Source organism: Chionomys nivalis, chromosome 14 (assembly GCF_950005125.1).
Source record: "Chionomys nivalis chromosome 14, mChiNiv1.1, whole genome shotgun sequence".
Classification (NCBI taxonomy): domain Eukaryota; kingdom Metazoa; phylum Chordata; class Mammalia; order Rodentia; family Cricetidae; genus Chionomys; species Chionomys nivalis.
The window spans coordinates 29,465,267-29,484,483 of NC_080099.1; the positions used below are offsets into that span (position 1 = coordinate 29,465,267).

The 19,217-nt window shown below is 44.9% G+C and overlaps 1 protein-coding gene across 4 annotated transcripts in view; it reads left to right on the plus strand.

Annotated features, from left to right (window-relative positions):
* Znf608 (zinc finger protein 608) overlaps positions 1-19,217 on the plus strand; it is a 110,609-nt gene that overhangs the window by 39,233 nt on the left and 52,159 nt on the right. For all 4 annotated transcript variants that reach the window (XM_057788700.1, XM_057788702.1, XM_057788701.1 and 1 more), the window contains exon 3: positions 9,196-9,451. In XM_057788700.1, the coding sequence (XP_057644683.1) occupies positions 9,196-9,451 (256 nt within the window). The remainder of the gene's footprint in view (positions 1-9,195; positions 9,452-19,217) is intronic.

Consider the following 19,217-nt stretch of genomic DNA (forward strand, 5'->3'; position numbering starts at 1 on the left):
CTCTAGCTGAGGTGTCTCCTCCTGTCCTATGTGTTATATATGGATCACATTTCTCAGAGGATACTTGAAAAATGTCAGAGAAAAATGTTCTCTCTAGAGAGAGACCTATTGGGTTTTTTAAAAATCTGTTCTGTTCACAGAAGGGAAAATAATCCTGAACTTGGGAACTGCAATTTACTCGTGTAGGACTTTGTGAGAATAAGGTGTATTATGGGACTGGGAACTTACCTAATAGGCTTGAAGCCCTGGGTGAGTCTGATCTCTAATCCCAAACACATAGTAGAATTTATGTGACCGTGAACTTGGAGGTGGGTGCTTACAGACATTACTGGGAAATTCATGGCTTCTGCTGTGTTTGTTGTTTTCTTTCTTTCTCCTTCCTTCCTTCCTTTGTTACTTTTTTCATTGGTTCTTTCTTTCTCTCTTTTTCTTTTTCTTACCTGAGCAGGCAGCTTCTCTTTTGGACTTATTTCCAAATCAAATGAGGAGCCTCACATCTGCCTTTCAGTAGAGGCATGGTAGGAATTACATTGTGTCCTTAAACATAGGTAGGCATTGGTACCAAGATAGACAAAGTTAAAATTGTCACCCTCTGTGGGTTGACCCATGATGCTTTGGTAAAACAAGTTCTGACCCTTTGCAAGACGCTGAGGGCCTGATATGACTCAGACAGTCCCTTGTCATTTGTCACCAGCAGATATATTGGATAATTCAAATGCATACACTTCTACAGGAGTCCATCTGGGTGGTTGGAAGAAGTCACCTAACCTGGGTAGAGAAAGGATTTTAGTTGAGAGCAGGAACAAAAAGGATTTTCTCCAAATAGACTTTCTTCCCCATCTCCCCATCCTTCAAGAAGTTTTATCCACATCTGGCAGAGTGAGGTGAGACAAGGCCTTTTGTTCCCCTTTTTCAACCTGACTTCATAGGGATTTAGGAACCCTGGAGCTGCAGGCAGTGTGCACATCAGCTCCTGAAGTACATGCCTTGTTCAGCTGAGTTGAAATTGGCTCGTTGGCTCCCATAGGCATCCTCTGAGGAACAGCCTCCAAGCTCACCTCTGCACTGTCTCTGTCAAGGGAAGGAATGAAACTTAATTGGTAGAAATGCAATTTGGGTGAAATTTCTCGGAACTCGACTTTATACCAAGGAGACAGTAAAAGGACTCTTTCCAAAAGGAAGAAGGCTTTTCCAGTACCGCCTATGATCGCCACCGCCCTTCCCTGTGGTTTGTTTTGTTTTCGGCATCTTTGGAAATGCAACAAGAGGAGATCAGAGAACCCTTCTGAACCAGATATGAAAACTCCTACTGTTTACCGCCACTATTTAAAGCACACCCCACTCTGAGCAGTGAAAAATGTCAGCAGCACTTTGAGGACAGATTGCCTGTGGCTCAGCGGTGGGGCAGCAGTCTTTCCGGGAGCACAAGCGAGGCTAAGTATGTGACAACTGATACGGTGTGCTGGAAGAGTTCTTGAGGCCCAGATCCCTATAAAATTCTACAGTGAGCATCTTTGAGAGGAGATTTAGTTTAGCTTCAGAACAAAACAAAACAAAACACAATTGAAAGCATTGGGCTGAGTGGTGTAATTACACTGTCTGAACACACTCAGACCTTTGATGGTGCCTGGAAAACAGCCAAGGCTAGACAAGGAAGCCGAAAGTCATGCTGTTGTTTAAGCATATTCTCTACGTGTGCTTGCACACAGAGCCACCTCTGAGGTTATTCCTGATGGCTAGTGACACCCTTCCCCCGAAGCAGCATTAAGCAGAGCCTAATTGTTGGCATTCTGTGTGTCCAGCCTTCTGTTTGTCTTGGCTGGAAATGGAAGCAGTCTTCTTGGCCCCAGGGGAGCAGAGCCATGGTCATGGCTAGACTTTGGCAGTATCTCAACTGTGGTTTCAGGTGGCTGTTTCTCTCTCTCAATGCAGGCAATTGAGCCTAGGGTTTCACACATGCTCTACCAAGTGCTCTGCCGTGGAGCTAGTGTGTGTGTGTGTGTGTACATGGGTGTGTTTCTGCATACCCCCTGAGGGCTCTCGGCTGTACTCCGTTGAGCTGGTATAATATCCAGAAAGCCCCAGCTATCTTTCTTTCTCTGCCACCACCCACTTCTCCACCACAGGATTTACAGGTGTGTGCTCAACCATGCCCAAATTCTTTTCATGGGCCTGGGGGATTGGAACTCAGGTACAGAGAGCTCCTAACTGCTGAGTCATCGCCTCTGCCTGGGAGTAGGGGAGGGGTTCTGGAGGGGTCACAGTATTTGTGGGAGAGTTTGAAACTGTAGGCATTAAAAGAGCTTCAGGTGTGTGACTTCCTGTGTACAGAAAAACAGGTTCAGAAATTCCCTTCGAAGGAGGCTTTCTATCTCACGCTCTCTTACATTTAGATGAGGTTACTTTTGGTTGACCTAGGTTGGTTCAAATTCAGGCTTGACCACCCACTCTAAGAGACACTTCAAGGTCACTCTCACCTCCTCCTCACAATTTTGTGAAGATTAAATGAAAAAAAAATGAGTGCACAGTGTAATCCTGCCTCTGATGTCTGTTTGAAGACTGTTCTAATCCCTAAACACCTTGTGTGTTAACAGTAGCTCAGGGTGTGAACTCTGTACAAATAAGTCGGAAGCCCTGTGCAGGCCGGGCTTTGGTCTTGAATTTTAGATCCTTGGATAAGTTGCCCCTGCTTTGGCATCCTGTTCTGTTTCTGTAAAGTGGTTGGTAGTGGCCGAGACTCCGGGTTAGGCGAGAACCGGACCCTTAAATCATTAGCACGAGTTTGTCCCTCCGCCCCCCTTTATGTTTGCACTGCAAGCTCCAGAGCATAAGTCGCTTTGATCCTGGCTCTCAGAAGTGTCTACCACATTCAGGGGAGGCCTAACTAAGAACAACGACCAAAGTTGGATCTGTTCTGGTTTGTTCCCTGGGATGGAAACTCGAGCGTAGTTAATTTTGGCGAGAGTTTCAGTGTCTAAGGAACATGTTTTTAAACCGACCCCACTCTGTTAAGGAAACAGTGACGGTCAAGCAGAATCATAGCCCAAATTTTCTGCCATCAGCAGGCATTGGTCACCTCCAAAAGGCAGAGATTTCCATTTACAGCAGAGCAGTCTTCTGCCTAATGCTTTTAAAATTAAGAGGTGACTGGGCAATCTAATAAAGCAGCCAAATGCTAGGATCTGAAGAAAATGAGAGCCTTAAGTACCTATGCCCCAGCATGCTCAGAGAATCAAAACATTGACTCTGTGCGAAATGAAACACCACACTCCTCCTGCCTCTGGCAGTTGGCAGTCTGAGAATCCTAGGATTGAGGGGTTAACGACAGGACTCGTGTGGAGATTTGTGAGAACAGATGGAAGGAACCCAGGGCACGTCACCCTGTCAGGGTTCAGCCCTGATGAAGGCCAATCCGGGTGGGGGTGGTCTCTGCAGTGAGGAGGCTCCCCTGTCTGCAGCCCCGGGTTTTCCTCCTGGAAGCCCGGCTGCCTCCTGCAGCAGAGCCACGTGGATGCGTCTTTGTTGGTCTAGAGTGTCTGCGGCAGTGCCCCTCATCCGTGCCCAGGAGACCCCTCTGGTTTAGCGTTGGGCTTCCTGGCACCGTAGACCCTCCCCGGCTGACACAGGCAAACGCTGAATGATGAAAAGCAGCCACCACCGGCACTCCAGCCTCGGAGCCTTCCTGGCTCATCAGCACTCAGGAAGCCCTTGAAATAAGGTGAAGAGAGAAAATATTACCAGGACCTCTGCAGAGCCGTCGTGCCCTCCCCTCCCCCACCTCTGATTACACACACTAAGTGCCGCTATCTGTGTAAATAACCTTCTGTTCCCTGCCTCCCTCCACCCTCTCAGCTCCCCCCCCACACCCGCCCCCTGCTCTTAGGCTCTCTGGCGTGATAAATAGCCAGGCTACTGCACAGCGTGCACCAACACCTGGGAATAATCATGCAAAAATAACAGTGAGAGACTGCGGCGCGTCTGTTCTTGACATTAACTTTCCTCAGTTTGACAGGCTGCCACCACCAGCTGTTAGACTTAGGAGTCTTTTTTTTTCTTCTTTCCCTTCCCCCAACTGGAAGATGGCTGCTTTCCTATTTTGGCCTCTGCTAGGTTGCATCAGTATCCCATCAAGATGACAGACAAGAACGTTGACAAGGGAACCCTGGCTAAAACTGCCAGTACTTTTGTTCCGATCTTTAATTCTCGTTATTAATACAGTGAGCTTTAAACGAGGACCACGTGATTAGGAGTGTGTTTCTTCCTCTAGGAAGCCATGCAGAGTTTTCTCACTTGAATTGCTGTTGAATGCAGTAAAGCCTAACCTTTGGCCTCACAGGACCAAACCACCCATCAATTTCCTTTCATTCAGGTCTGAGATATATTTGCAACGATGGTAATGATATTAATGGTAGGACTAGCTCCTACTTAGTGAGTGTTACTCTGCCCTACGCCCTGAACTCAGGTTGCTTGTATGACTCCATGTCACATTAGCTGGGTGCTATTTCTGTTTTTCTTCAGATGAAGACGGAGTCACACAGAGATCAAATGCCTGAGGTCCCATAGTGAATGGCCACGCTAGGATTCCAGCTCTAAAGACCTTTGTCTGCACCTCCCTGTTACCATAAAAGTCCAGCCTTTTGCACTCTTCCCTTGAACGCAGCTCTACAGCTGAAGTTGCCGTTTCGATCTATTTGTGATTGTTTAATTAGTGTTGATTGATTCCTTTGATGCAGCTTGCAGCCTTGGGACACAGGGATTTGGGGCCGATTCTTTTCGGAGCAGGTCGCACAGAGTTTTTAACAGATCAAGTAGTTCTAAAGAGTGGAGTGTGGAGGGCTTTGAGGTGAGCAGAAGTACTTTGGGCGAGGCCATGTGAGGAAAAGAGGGGAAACTGGAGATTAGGAGGAGAGATCTTGGAGTAATTCAGGACTCACCAGGACCTCTGGGGTGCTCCTCCTCATTGCTATGAAACTGTAAATGGGGGTGGATCGTGCCAGCAGGCTACTGCCAGGTGTCAGTGGTAGAAAGCCGTATTTCCTGGCTGAGCTTCTCTGGGTTAAGCCCCCTTTTCTCATACTTTTACCACACTTCACCATGCTTAGCCATGCATTTGGAGGGGATTACAGATTTATGTTAAATATAGTAGCATGTAGAAAGCAGCCTTGTAAGGCTGTGTGCACAGTTTAGAGAGCTGGAATATCAGGCTGGGGACTCGCCAGCCCCTTAAGCCAGTGTGTACTGAGCTGTACCCTGAGCTGAGCACCTTTTTTTTTTTGGTTTTTCGAGACAGGGTTTCTCTGTGGTTTTGGAGCCTGTCCTGGAACTAGCTCTTGTAGACCAGGCTGGTCTCGAACTCACAGAGATCCGCCTGCCTCTGCCTCCCAAGTGCTGGGATTAAAGGCGTGCGCCACCACCGCCCGGCCTGAGCACCTTTTTTTGCATGGGTTATCTCAGTCTTCCCTGTGCCCCAGTGGGGGCGATGGTCATTACCACCCCCATTTCTTAGATTCTGGTTCTGATGTTCCATCACTGACTCGGAGTCCCCTGAACATGAACTGGTAGAGGCAGGACTTGAACCCTAAACTCCTTGCTCCCAAAACTCTGGATCCCACGCCCCAGCTGTCCTGCTCAGAAGCTGCTGCCTCCCATCAGGCAAGCCTGTTACCAACCTCTGCATTAACAGGCTTCACTGGCTAAAGAAATTATGGCTTCAGTGTGGATCAGTGACCTGAGAAATCAGGGCATCGCGGACTTGATCACTACTGAGGCCTGGTGTGGCAGTGAAGGCTTGAAATCCCACCGCTAGGGAGATGGAAGAAGGGGAGTCCCCAGATTGAAGCCAGACTATTCTGTTTTAGGAGCCCCTGCTGCAACAAACCTGAAATTAACTATGCAATATCCTTTAAGACCCTGCTTTCTGTGTGGTAGGTGTGCTTGGTGTGTGATACCACGAGAGAACTTAAATCTTTTCAGAGGGACAGCTCCACTGGGACATTACCTAGCTGGAAATACTAGCCATGGTCTCGGAATATTCCTCTCCATTTTAACCTCCCGTGATAGGTGATTCTCTTGGGAATTTCTCACTGTAGTGTGTTCTTCTCGTCTCCCCTGGCTAATACTAGTGTTAGCTTTTTGTTCTTGCACAATATATGGGACACAAGCTCCCCTAGAGTTGGGTGGGTTGGTCTAGATGGCTTTCTTGCTGGAACGCTCTGACAGTCTCAAGCAAAGGCTCAAGGCACAGACATATAGAGCTTCGTGTGACTGCTGAGGAGTGTGGGCTCGTGGGGCAAGCTCTCCAATCATCATTTGAGCTAATGGAAATTCAGATTTTTCTCTAAGCTCTTAAGGATTGGTAAATAAGAGGAATGCTTTTAAAAATACCATATCTGCCAGTACAACACTCCGGGAGTGGCTGTAACTCCCGCCCCGAAAACCCGCCTTCCATTTGGTGACCTCTAGGGAGGAGGGGCTGCTGGAGGCCACGTGGGTGGTCTCTGTGTCCCACCTCTGCAGGACTCAGAGGGCAGTGGAGGAGAATGCAGGGTAGGGCAAGGGCTAGTTCTTCAAGCAACAGGAGTTTTGAGCTCCAGAAAAAAAACGAGGATTATAGAAAAAGTGAGAGAAGACTTCACTTTGACAAAGATCTGAATATTTGAGATACCCAGTGTTAAAGGCTTTAGACTATTATCATCTTATGAGTAGGTTCATATTTATAGTCAGAGTCTCTGATCCCTCATTTCCTTATTTGAAAACTGTTGGATGAGGTTTCCACATTATCACTGACTCAGCTTAGATCAGACATTTGGACTGTGTTCAAGGAAACAACCACGGCCAGCTCTCAGGACACCCAAATTTTTCAGAAATATGAGCAATGATAGAGCGTGGGTTGAGCCTGCTCCAGCCCTAGGTCTGGCCCCAGCAGCAGCAGTAGCAACCCCACAACAAAGACTTGATTTTCTAAAACATTTACATAAGTATCACAAATATCATGGGGTGTATTATCGATCTGTCTGTCTATAAGTGGGATTGGGTTGAAATGGGGATTCAGTGCCAAAACAGGTGAAATAAACATTGCTAGCGGTATAGGAAGCTGAAGAATCCATTTCCCAGCTAAGGAAAGTGGGCCTCAGAGAGGAGAAAGGACTAGAACTGTGTCAGGCTGGGAGCCAGAAGCCTGGCTTGAGGCATGCTGCATCAAGAAAGGTCCCATTCATTCTCTGTCCAGTCCTCACCTCCCAGAGCTGCATCCCTGCCCTCTTGGCTCCTCACTTCTTTTACTTTGGTCCATTTTCTTACTCATCAACCCAAGTTGTCTTTGTTCTCAGCATTAGTGTGGACTATGGATCAGGCCACCTGACGCTCTTTTCAGGAAACGGTTCCGCTTTGTCCCGTTAGCTTCTTATCACCTTGCATCATCGCGCCGTTTTTAATTTCGGAGAGCAATTCTTCTTACCTCACACAGGTTTTTAGCTGCAGTAAAAGCTGTGGTTAGGATTGAGCCCATCTCTCCTCCCCGCCACCGCCTCCTTAATTTTCTTCCTCAGAACCCCTTCCCTCATTTGTCAGCCCCCATTTTTAAACAGGAGCATTCAGTGGGAGCTTTGATTCACGCCCTGCTATGTTCCGCTAAGGCATAAATCACCTTCTGGGGACTTGATCCTGCCAGGGGCTTTTATTTCTGGGACTCTGCAGTCAGAACAATAAAAAAGTATGGTGCAAAAGAAGTTTTATGGCAGCTTTGAGAGCAGGAAATTAAGTTTCTTTAACATGCAGATGGGTGGAGGGCTGCTCTCTGGTCTCTAGAATCGCTCAGGCAAGTGCATGTCAGTTGATCATTGTAGGTGGAATGCAATTGTAGAGGATCCTCTGGTCAATTCATCCAAGAGCCCACACAGATGACTGCCTCCCCAGTTCAAGGAGCACAGCTCCTCTTCTGACCCTATTGAAATACTTATTTTATTAGGTTTTGTCTTCTCTAAGCAACAAAGACTATAATATTAAATCTGTAGCCAAAAGACTGCAAAGGGACTTGATGAAGCAAGGGATGTATGCACAGCAGATGAGATCGAGTTTTACTAGGTCAACCGTCTGTGGATCCTTCTTAACATTCACTGTCTACCCAGCGGATCAAGCCCAAGATGCTGTCCCTTGAACTGAGGCCCTGTCTGCACACAGTGCATAGGACATCTGGAGTCCTAGTACACAGGTGTGTTCCTCTGAACGACGACCTGTTTCCTAGCTAGTAGTTGTTAAGTGAGCCACATGAATGGCTGGCGATCTGTCTAGGGCGTTTGTGGGCTCTGGTTTCATCACAGTCAGGCCTCTCAACTTGGGCAGAGCACCTTTGCTGTCTTTCTGGAGTTAGGGATGCAAAAGGGAATTTCTTGCACCTCAAGGCCTTTTACTTGGCTGTGGTATCCATTTCTTTGGATTTGGGTGTGTGTTGTGGGGGCCTACCAAACCTTGATTGAGATCCTCAGTCGTCTTGATAAGGTGAATCATCGAGGGCTTTGTGGGTGGGGAGGCTCAGGTTGTGTGGATGCAGGCGCACACATTTATTTATCCTCTTTATGAATTCCTGCTAAACTTCACACTAGAACACTTAATTAGGAATTGATTCTTAACACAGGCTAATATTCAGCTTACGTGCTTTAGTGTGTATAATCAAGTTGTAAATTTTATACATTCGGCAGAGTAAGTTAATATATTTTAGTAGTGATTTAATTCATTATGGGTTGTAAAGTACTCTGAGAACAATTGTATTCCATCTCCTTTATTTAAATGTCCAATAACACAGATATTGTTGTTTATTAGTGTTTATCAGTCTCTCCTTTAGACAACGTTATCATTTTGAAAACAAGGTTTCTGTATGAGTGGGAAATAGTATTAATTTTACAACACAATGTCATTCACATCTCCGGAGACTAAAAGATTGTCCCGTTGGTGAATTTAGAAGGCCTTGCTTCTCATTTGGGAAGCGAGCGCTCCGCTCTTCACCTTCCTGGACTTGAAAACACGAACCGCTCAATTCTGTTCTGCTTATATTTTGGCACCCACGAAAGCACTCAGAGCCTATGGTAATTGCAAATGGAATGTAGAATGATGATCTGTTCTAGAAGCCATGTAAGAAGATTGCATTACAGCGAATTCCCAGAATGCATCACCCCTGCAGTAAGCCTGTCTGTCTTTCAGGTTGACCCCCTGTTTACAGTGCCGGCCCCACCGCCGCCGATTGCCAGCGGTCTCGCACCTCAGATTCTGCCCTCCTACTTTTCCCCATCTTCATCCAATATTGCAGCGCCAGTCGAGCAGCTTTTGGTTCGGACTCGGTCCGTGGGGGTCAATACGTGTGAAGTTGGAGTAGTGACAGAGCCAGAGTGTCTTGGGCCCTGTGAACCTGGGACCAGTGTCAATTTGGAAGGGATCGTGTGGCATGAAACAGAAGAAGGTAAATATCATTTATTTTTATTTTATCTCCCTCTGCCCTCTTCTCCATGGTGTATCTCTGTCCATCTGTGAGGGGGATTTATTTGCTTTGTGGTTTGAGAGGACAGAAAGGCGGTTGGTAGGTGCTCTGACTTGGTTTAAATAACGATGCTTAACCGTCGTGTTTCTGGTTGCTTTTACCTGAAAGATACGTCAGAGCCTAAAAATGCTTCTCCATCCTGAGGGCTAACAAGGAGGTTCTGTGAGGGGTCAGGAGCAGCTTTCTCCTACTAGGTATCAAGGAGGCGGAGCTCAAGTTTATTTTATTTGTGGTGTGCCAGCCAATTTGTCTGTTTCTGTGGAGTCTTCTACATCTGCCTACCTTCTGAATGTATCGGTGCTCCTTGTGCAGAGCCAGGGCCATTGTCATGATGGAGCTGAGGCTGGTGCTCAGAGCTAATGAAGTTAAGGTCAAAGGTTTAAGGCCCAGTTGAGCCAATCATCTCTTCTGCGCCCCCCGACAGACCCTTAGCTCAGGAAACCATTTGGCAAGTGCAGCCCTTTAGTCACCGGGGAAACACTGCCAGGGAAACTCAGATCCATCTATCATCGCCACTGGGAATGTAAGTCATAGTACCGGCCATGCAGATACTGAGTGGGTACAAATCAGTTTGCCATGTCTCGTAGCACATGGTGTGTGGAGTCTTTCAAGTGGCATGCATCACTAACAAGCCAGAAGCTACTGAGAAGCAACTCCCAGAGACCAAGAGCAGTCTGCTCCATGTACAGTGAGAAGAGGGGGTTGAAGGAGGGAACACATTAGTTGTTTGAAGAGGCGCAGTAGACCATGAGCATGGGAACCTCTCTCCCTTCAGTGAGGTTGGTCAAGGGTAATGGAGGTGGATGGCAGCTGCATACATCTGGGCATCTGTGAGAAGAGTCGGGACAAGGCTGAGATTGACAACAATGGGCAGAGACTGAATCATTGGTTGGACTTGTTAAGGAGGAAGGTTGATTTTTGCATCCTCATGCATCCTCATGCAAAATCAAAGGTAGGACACATGCCAGGGAAGCTTGGGTGTGCCACAATGAGGGATTTATTGCTGGGCAGAAAAAAAAATATTTTATTTCTGGTTGTTTCAAGGGGAAAAAAAACAGATCATTGGAGAAACCTTTGTATTCTATAACATTATATGCATTCTTGTATGGTCTGTTTCTTAATTATTCAAAACAAGGATTGTAGCTGGTGCCAATAATGAAGAAAAGCAATCCATTATACAGTAAAAGGAAGCAAAAACAGCAGCTCCTGGCTTAGTTCTTCTCTAAGTGGAAGTGATGATCCCTAAAATTTTATTTGACTTTTTTTTTTTTTTTCAATCTTCTCCTAAAACTAAGCATCAGTCAAAACATCTTTGAAGGTTTAGTTTGGGTGTATCACCATTCTGGAAAGCCGATTAGCCCAGTCCTCCTAGAATGCGGGGCTTGGAGGATGGTGAAGAGCAGATAGAAGCTCTCCTCATCCTGCCTGTTGCTTCAGGACCCCCACACCCCTCAGGTTTCCAGTTTTCCGCCCTAGGGTTCTTCCTGTAGAGCAGGAGTAGTGAAGAAGGGGTTCAGGTTGACCCCTCTTTTGTTGACAGAGAATCAAGACATTAGCAACATCACAGTTAGTTACATAAAGATTTTCAGCAACAAGGGGGAAATGTGGAGAAAATAGGGGTTGACTTCCACAAACTCGAAATGGAGATTTCCTGGAAAATTCAAAAGTGAGGCGCTGTCTTCCTGTTTCCTAATGGGCTCCTTGCTTGTCGTGATCTTATTTACGTAAGTGTGGAGTAGGGCGGCCTTCCTGCCCTGTCACCTCGCTGGGTGGCAGCTGTCAGGAAATTAGCCATAGCTTTCCAGGACAGTTTGGGTTATTTTTCAGCTTGCCTAGAAGTCTGTTTAGTTTTGACTTTTAACCGTGGCCTCTAATAAAAATGGATTATTTAGAGAGGGGAGTTGAGAGGTTGCGATTAAAAGCCAAAGCAGTACATGAATTAAAGTAGAATTCTGATACTCTGGCCCTATGTTTAAAGAGCTTAAAGATGCTGTTTTGATAACATAGAAATAAAACCTTACTACTGCCACCCTAGCCTTTAAAAGACAGTTTTTGATTTTAAACAAACAAGCAAACAGTGTTTTTGGGGCCAGAGTTTCACTTTGTCTGGAAGCTGACACCGAACTCATGATCCACCTGCCTCTCTGCCTTCTGCCTGTTGGGATTCTAAGCATGTGCCGCCATGCCTGGTCCTTTCCAGATTTTGATATAATTGGTTTTCTGGTTTCCACCCAGGCGTATCTATAGGTGTCTCTGCACTGACTCACAGTTGTAGAAGAAAGGCAAAGTAGCCAACCATGGGCAGGTCCAGGCTCCTTGCTGCCCCACGTGTGCCAGGACATGGTGGGTGCTGCTGTTCACTGTGCTGCCTTAAGGAGGAGAGCCATTCATAGGATTGTTCGTGCTGAACAAGCTGAATTTCTGTAGAATTAACCCGTCTTTATGAAGGCCTGGGTCCTAAGACATGGATTTAATACACACCCATTTTTAGGAAAGAGTCATTTACTTTTTTATTTCTTTCTTGGTACTATGTGCTTAAGGCCTTGGCACCAATTTAAAAATTAAACTCAATTGACTATTAACTTCTTTTCAGGAAAAATAAAGACACAGAGCAAGGACATTTGGACCCAATTATTTTGCAGAGCTCAAAAGCAAACGGTTTTGAGGGAATGGGAGGGCAAAGCAAGCTCTAATAATTTGTCCTACGAGGTTTCACTAAAGAAAGACCTGCTTGTCCCCACGCTTATAAAATTGTCAGGTGCCTTTACACTGAGTTGAGTCAGATCCTCCAGTGCTGCCCTAACGGGTGGTGTTTTCCCAAATTTAATTTGATGCTGCATTCACACGTGTGGAGGTTGTATACACCTGTGTTTTCAGACCCTAGAATTTCAAGAATCCATAGTCCGGTCTCCAGGGGTTCTTGGATATTCCTGCAACCTCGTGGAGGGTGGAAGCCATAGTGAGACCGGAACTTGTTGTTAGGTTACACACTTAGTTGCCTCCTGTTCTAGGAAGCCTCCTTTAGCATCAGCTTCCTTTAGTCGGTCTTTGCACCTCTGGTCACTGCCCGTAGTGAATTTCTGGTGGTTCGAGAACCTAGTTGTGCTCAGGAATGAAGTGCTAATAGTCTGGTTGCTTCTGGAAAAAATTAGCCAGCTTCAGAATATGCTTAATAGGAGAGAGAAACGATTATTCCATGTGGATGTTTGCTTACCCTAGTCTGATCTTTCTCCTTTGAGGTGAGTGTTTAGGAGCCATGATGAATTGTACGAGATTACTCACAGATGTAGGAGGAATTTCCATTACATTTTACCCGTGGCTTTTGGGACACACACACCTAAAGTAAAAGAGTTTGTTTGAAAATATGCTCTTAAAACAAAAATGGGAAAATAATCGGTGAATCTAGCGCTGTGTGTAAACTCATGTGTTGAGCTTGCCTGTAGGTGTCTCGGTGTTTTCTTTTGCATTTTATTGACGTGGGGGTTTCAACAATTGTTATTTATTCTTAGTTTTCTGTACATGAGTGCCTCTCTGGGTGTGTGCCCATGAGCACAGGTGTGGCTGAGGCAGCCAGAAGAGGGTTTGGATCCCTAGAGCGGAGTTACAGGGCACAGGGTGTGGTGGGAATTGCGTTCTTGATTGTTGAACCAGCTCTCCATTCCCTCAGTTATGTTTCTTATTGGGCCTTTTTTTGGTGGGTGGCCACATAGGAGAGAAAAGACTTGGTTCGTGTGTGCCCACTGTCCATGCTTATAGCTGTCATTCTCCTCCTCTTTAGGATCCTAGTGGTTAACCCAGTAAAGTTACTTAGAGAAAGGAAAACTGGCATTTGCCAATGATGGCCTCGAACATCCACAGAAAAACAGAACATGAGTTCTCAGTACTGTGCTATTAAGTCACTCAAGACGGGATGGATTTTAGAACCATCAGATGCCCAGGTACCACCCTAGGCACTGAGTTGGCATAGATTTGTGTATTGGTCTGGTTTGGTGGATGATCTGCCACTGGTGTTTTAATGCTCCAGAGGTGATCGGAGGGGCAGGGAAGAAAGACAGGTGGAGGAGAAAGGACACTAGGTCCTCTGCAAGTTCCTTGTTCGTTCCTCTTTAAGGGCGTCCTATATATTTACTGTCTCAAGTTCCCAAGAGTAAAATGCACCGGGACATTTGCCTTTACCTGACAGTTGATAAGATCTACCAAGATGCTGAAGTATGGCAGGGGAGCGTAGTTGTTCAGTTACTAGTGGGGGTGGGTGGGAGCCTTGAGCATCCATCCAGATGAACCGCAGAGGATTTGAGTGGCAGTCTTCATGAACAACCGACTGATACCACTCTTCCTAATACGGTATGAGGCACCTTACTGTTGAGTTTTCAAATGAGCCAGGCACAATAGGTTTATTCCTTTGTCGTTTCTGCTGAATTAATTTTGAAATAGGCCGGAAACCAATAGTGATGTTAATGTAGCATATATCCTGGAGAAAATGGATCTCACTTGTAGCTCCAGCACTCAGGAGACAGAACAAATGTGAGCTTGAGGCCAGCTTGGGCTCCAGGGAGACCCCGTCTACAAACAAGCAAGCAGACAAACCTTGCTTAGATCATCAATGGGGGATTTCCTAGGAGACAGCGGAACGCCAGTGGCACAGTGAGTATGATTATAATGAGACAGGATCACATCGGTGGGAGGAACGCCATAAAGAAACTTCTTTACCTGGTGTTCTGTGCCTTTGGTTTCCAAGTGAAAAAAAGAAAAAGGAAGAAAAGGGAAAAAAAAAGAAAACAGATGAAGATCTAGGAAATGATGGGTTTAAAAGGTAATTAACTGGAAAAATAAATGACTCTTTTTTTTTTAAACCACTAGAGATGTTCTTAAATTTCGTTTCTCTTGGATCGCCAAAGTCGTAAATGTGCAGTGTAAGCAGTTTCAGGCTAACTCACTGAAAGGCAACTGCTCTGCGTAATTGAGGCTAGCCTCAAATACAGCAGTAAGATTCCCACTCTGCCGCATTAACTTCCCGATCCCAGTACTTCAAACAGAACATTTCTTTTAAACTTCTGATTAATTTGAGGAGAGATTACGCACTAATCCAGGCTTCTGCCCCGTTTTCTGTGCGGTGCTTCGCCCGAGTGAGCAACTGTTTTGAGAGCTGTGTTGGTATAAACTTGACTATGATCCTCAGGAGTGTGAAATGACATTGTCGACTCGCATGCTTCGTTATCTTTTTCCATCACTAGTAACCCTGCAGTCCCAGCAAATGAGATAAATGGTGGCTGGAGCTAGGGACCAGTGCTCAGTTGAGGTTTGTCAGTTCATGTTTTCCGGAAATAAATAATTGTTTAATTACTCTGTGGGTAAGGAAAAGGGTCTAGCCTTGGTCTTCTACAACTCCCCACAGAGGTGTTGAGGGGCTGAAAGAACTACAAATTATAATTAGCACCACTGTGTGCACTGGCCACGAACTGTTCAGTAGTCTTTTTTACCTACCCTCCAGGAGGCTGCCAATGAGAGTGCTGATTGGTGCCTTGAAAGCCACCATCACTGGTGGCAGAGCAGAGCGAAGGATGTGTCTTCCAGAGTGCACATTGACATGGAAGGGAAATCCAACTCAAAAGCCAATGCTAGTGTTCACTGAACACAACCACTTTAGCTACCTCTTCTGAGAGCGGGGGTGGTGGTTTTGTTTTGCTTTCAGATAGTTTTACTAAATTGTCCTAGGAACAAGCCATCCTCCTGCTTCAGCTTACTAAGTAGCTGGAGTTTCGGGTGTGAACCACAGTGTTGATGCAACATCTTTAAATTAGGAAAAAAAAAATGGAAACCAAGCATGGTGGCTCATACTTTTAATTCCACCACTTGGGAAGTAGATGCAGGTGGATCTCTGTGAGTTCGAGGCCAGCTTGGTCTACAGAGTGAGTTCCAGGTCAGCCAGGGCTACAAAGAGAAACCCTGTCTCGAAAAACAGAAACAAAAAAACACAAAAAGAATTGTAATAACAGAACCCTGTGATGTGCACACACACTTTTCTGATGAAGTGATGTGTGCAAACTGTGGGGGCAGTGAGGGATTGGTACTGTGTGTTTTGTTGGAAACCAATACTGTCACTTTTCCTCTTACCAGCATGAGTAACGTGCTCCTTTCAAGTAGGACGCAGCATCATGGTTTTAGACAAATGTTTAATTTTTGGCTATCTGTATCTGTCCTGTGGCAATGGCATCAGGTGTTAAGTAAATGGAGCAGAAGCCTTGAACTCACTTTATAAAGACATTTTAAAACCTTTTTTGTTACTTTATCACAAAGATAAACTTCTATATTTGAACATATAGCATTCAAAGCAACTTCACACATTCAAAAGTAAATTTTTCTTTGGACTTAGATGTGAGAAAAGATGAAAGCATGCACAAGTGCATGCATGAGTGTGTGTGTGTGTGTGTACGCACGCGCGTGTGTCTCTAACAGACATACTTTTTTCTCCTGAATGGAGGAATTTATAAAGAAATTTCATGAGTGTTGATGTTACAGTGTCTTTGAATTGAACATACATTTATAATTACAACATGGAAGTGACCTCATTATTTGCAAAGAATAGCTAGTGACCCATCTATACACATCAATTGAAGCATTTCATTGATTTTTAAAATAATTTTCATAGCTTTATTGAAATATAATTTATTTAACATGCAATCTGTCCATTGAAAGTGTACGATCCATAGATTTCTTACTGCATCTAGAGTTAGACAGTCATCATTACAATTAATTTCAGAGGTTCCTCATCACTCCAAATTAGTCCTCCTAAAGTGATTTTTTTCATTTTTGCTCCTGATTCTTTTCTGTTTATGGGTAAGCATGTGGGGCTTGGGATAAGACAAAGGGTTGATTTGATAAGCACTTTCTTTGTGCCCAAGTGATTATTAGGCACCAATTTCACTGAAACCAAAGCAAGCTCGCTGTCTCCATCTCTGTTTTAATGGAGACACAGGACTCAGGTCACCTGTGCCAGGTGGCTCCCCTGGCAAGTGGAGTCTAAGTTTGAACTCACTGAAGCTGGACCTGGAGACTTTAGTCTCCACAATACCCTGCTTTCTGAATTTCTGTTCTCCTTCTGTCAGAGTTCTCGTGCGTTTCCCAAAAGGCTGGGTGGAAAGAGGGAGCCAATGTGGTGTGGTAACTGGAGGTTTTATTTGAAGTGTGAAGGAAGTTCTTTGTAGTTGGTGAGTCTGGTTTGGCAGTGGTCCTCAATCTTCAGCTGGGTTGATGTGTGCCCACTGTCCTTTCCAGCCTTGCTGTCCTGAGAGCGGCTTCAGTGTGACTCACTGCTCTTCCATTGTCCTCCACCTGGCATAGAACAAGCTCAGGCATACATATTTGTTGACTGTTGGATATATTCATGGAACAAAGAGATTCAGGCTAAATACCTGGGTGAGTGGGAGTAGTGGAGCTTCAGAGCCAGGGATATGCTATTTTTATAGAATTATGTTTGCTTTAGACAATGAAAGATAGCTCTAGAAATACTTTATTGTTGATTTTTTTCATTTTTTATTACTTAAAAAATACCAATCCAAATTCCCACTCCCTCCCCTTATTGTTGATTTTTTAAAAATCTATTGAAAAATAATATTTTACAAGTAATTTAACTCCTCACCTTGCTAGTGAGGACAAAAAGAAAGCATATTCATTCAGGGATGATGGCATAATTCAGAGGGTAGAGGCACTTGCCTCCCATCCTGAAGGCCAGAGTTTTATACCCAAGACCCACATGAGAAAAGAAGCAAACTGACTCCCCAAGGTTGTGCTCCGACCTCCATATTCAAGTCATGGCACGTCCATCCCCCCATACACACAAACTACACTTACAAAATAAGCAAACAAATGCAATGATTTATACATTCATTATTGTCCTCAAAATGGCTTTTGTTTTCTGACTATAAAGTGTCCCTGTATGGATTCTGGATGAGTTCATGTAAGGCTATGTGGGAATAAAGAAAAATATATAACAAAATAATCTGTAATCACTACTCAGGTGACCCTTAGTGTATCAGTTAACTTTCTTAGCTTTTTAAGATTGTTAGCTATAGGTAGAATGTAGCATAAGAGTCTCTAGAATAGAATAATTTCTCAAGAGTATTACACCTAACCTCAATGCTCAGAGTCATCCATGCTATCGCTCATGGAAGGGCTCACTTCTCTTTCAGACTTGTGTAATATCCACACCCCACACACATACACACACACACACACACCTCATTTTCTTTACCCACTCTTTTATCAAGAGACATTATTTCCACATCTTGACAGCGAAAGGAAAAAAAGGGGGTACAAAACTCATCGTAAGATCCTGATTTCAATTTTGGGGGTAAGTATCCAAAAGAGAATACGGTATTTTGTTTTCTATATAATGGTTACCATTCTGGAAGGCAGGCAGGCAGGCAGGCATCAGAAGGCATCTCATCGTGGTTTGATTTACATTTTCTGGATGGCTAGTGTATTGAGCATCTTATCATGTACTTGTTGGCCATTTGTTCATGCCTTTTGGAGAAATGTCTGCTCAAGTCTGAGATGATTTTGAGATGTGAAGAATTGACATAGCAGAGGTTTCTGTGGCTGATTGGAAGGTTCTTCCTTTGCTGGACCGATGTAAGCTCACAGCTGCACTCCTCCCCCCCCCCCCCCCGCCATGACCGTCTCCTTTGCTATGAGGAAGCTTTTCGGTTGTACATAATCCCACTAAACTGTTTTGCTTTTTGCTTCCCATAGGTTTAGCATTTTCCTATGCTTTCAAAAGAATAGTTGAGCTCATATACAAGATGCGCTTTTTATGGATCTGGGCAAATATTTGATATATTTGATAAAATGTTCATGAAACAGATGTCAAACTGCCTTTGCAAAGTGGCTGAGCCATTCTTTGCATTCCCACCAACAATGAATGAAAGGTCCTGTGACCCTGCACCCGCTAGCGTTTAATGCTCTCACATTCTGAAGTTTGGCCCCTGGAATGAGTACCTTGTTTTAGGTGAATTTCCCTGAGGAGGGTTAAGGCAGTGCTCCTGGACTTTTGCCATCTGTATGTCATCTGTGATGGTGTGTGTCTGTTAAGATGCTTGGACCATTCAAAACACGGTTTGCTTTCTTGCTATGGAAGCTGAAGAGCTCCTTGCCTATCTTAGATAACAAACACTTGCTCCCAGTCAGCAGCTCTCTTATTCTTCTCACAGTGGTTTCCCCCTCTCTCTTCCTTCTTCCTCCTTGTCAAGTCTTCCTCAAGATTTTCTTCTGTGCTATCTTTCGGTTTTTCAGTTTTGCGCTTACGTCAAGGCCTGTAGTCCATTTGAATGCATGGTACGAGGGGCATGAGGTTTGTGTCTAGATGGGTTTTGTGTGCAGCTGTTATAGAACTTTTTTGAATCTGTTGCCTTTGCGCCTTTGTCAAAAGTCAGTCCACTATATTGACATGTGTATGTTTGCCTGGGTGCTGTTATGTTGGAAAACTTTTATTCATTTTTTCTTTCTTTGTTTTTTTTTGAGACAGGGTTTCTCTGTAGCTTTGGTGCCTGTCCTGGAACTAGCTCTTGTAGATCAGATTGGCCTTGAACTCACAGAGATCCACGTGCCTCTGCCTCCCGAGTACAGGTGTGCACCACCACCACCCAGCAAAAACCAGTCTTGATTATTATAGCTAGACTGTAGAACAGTG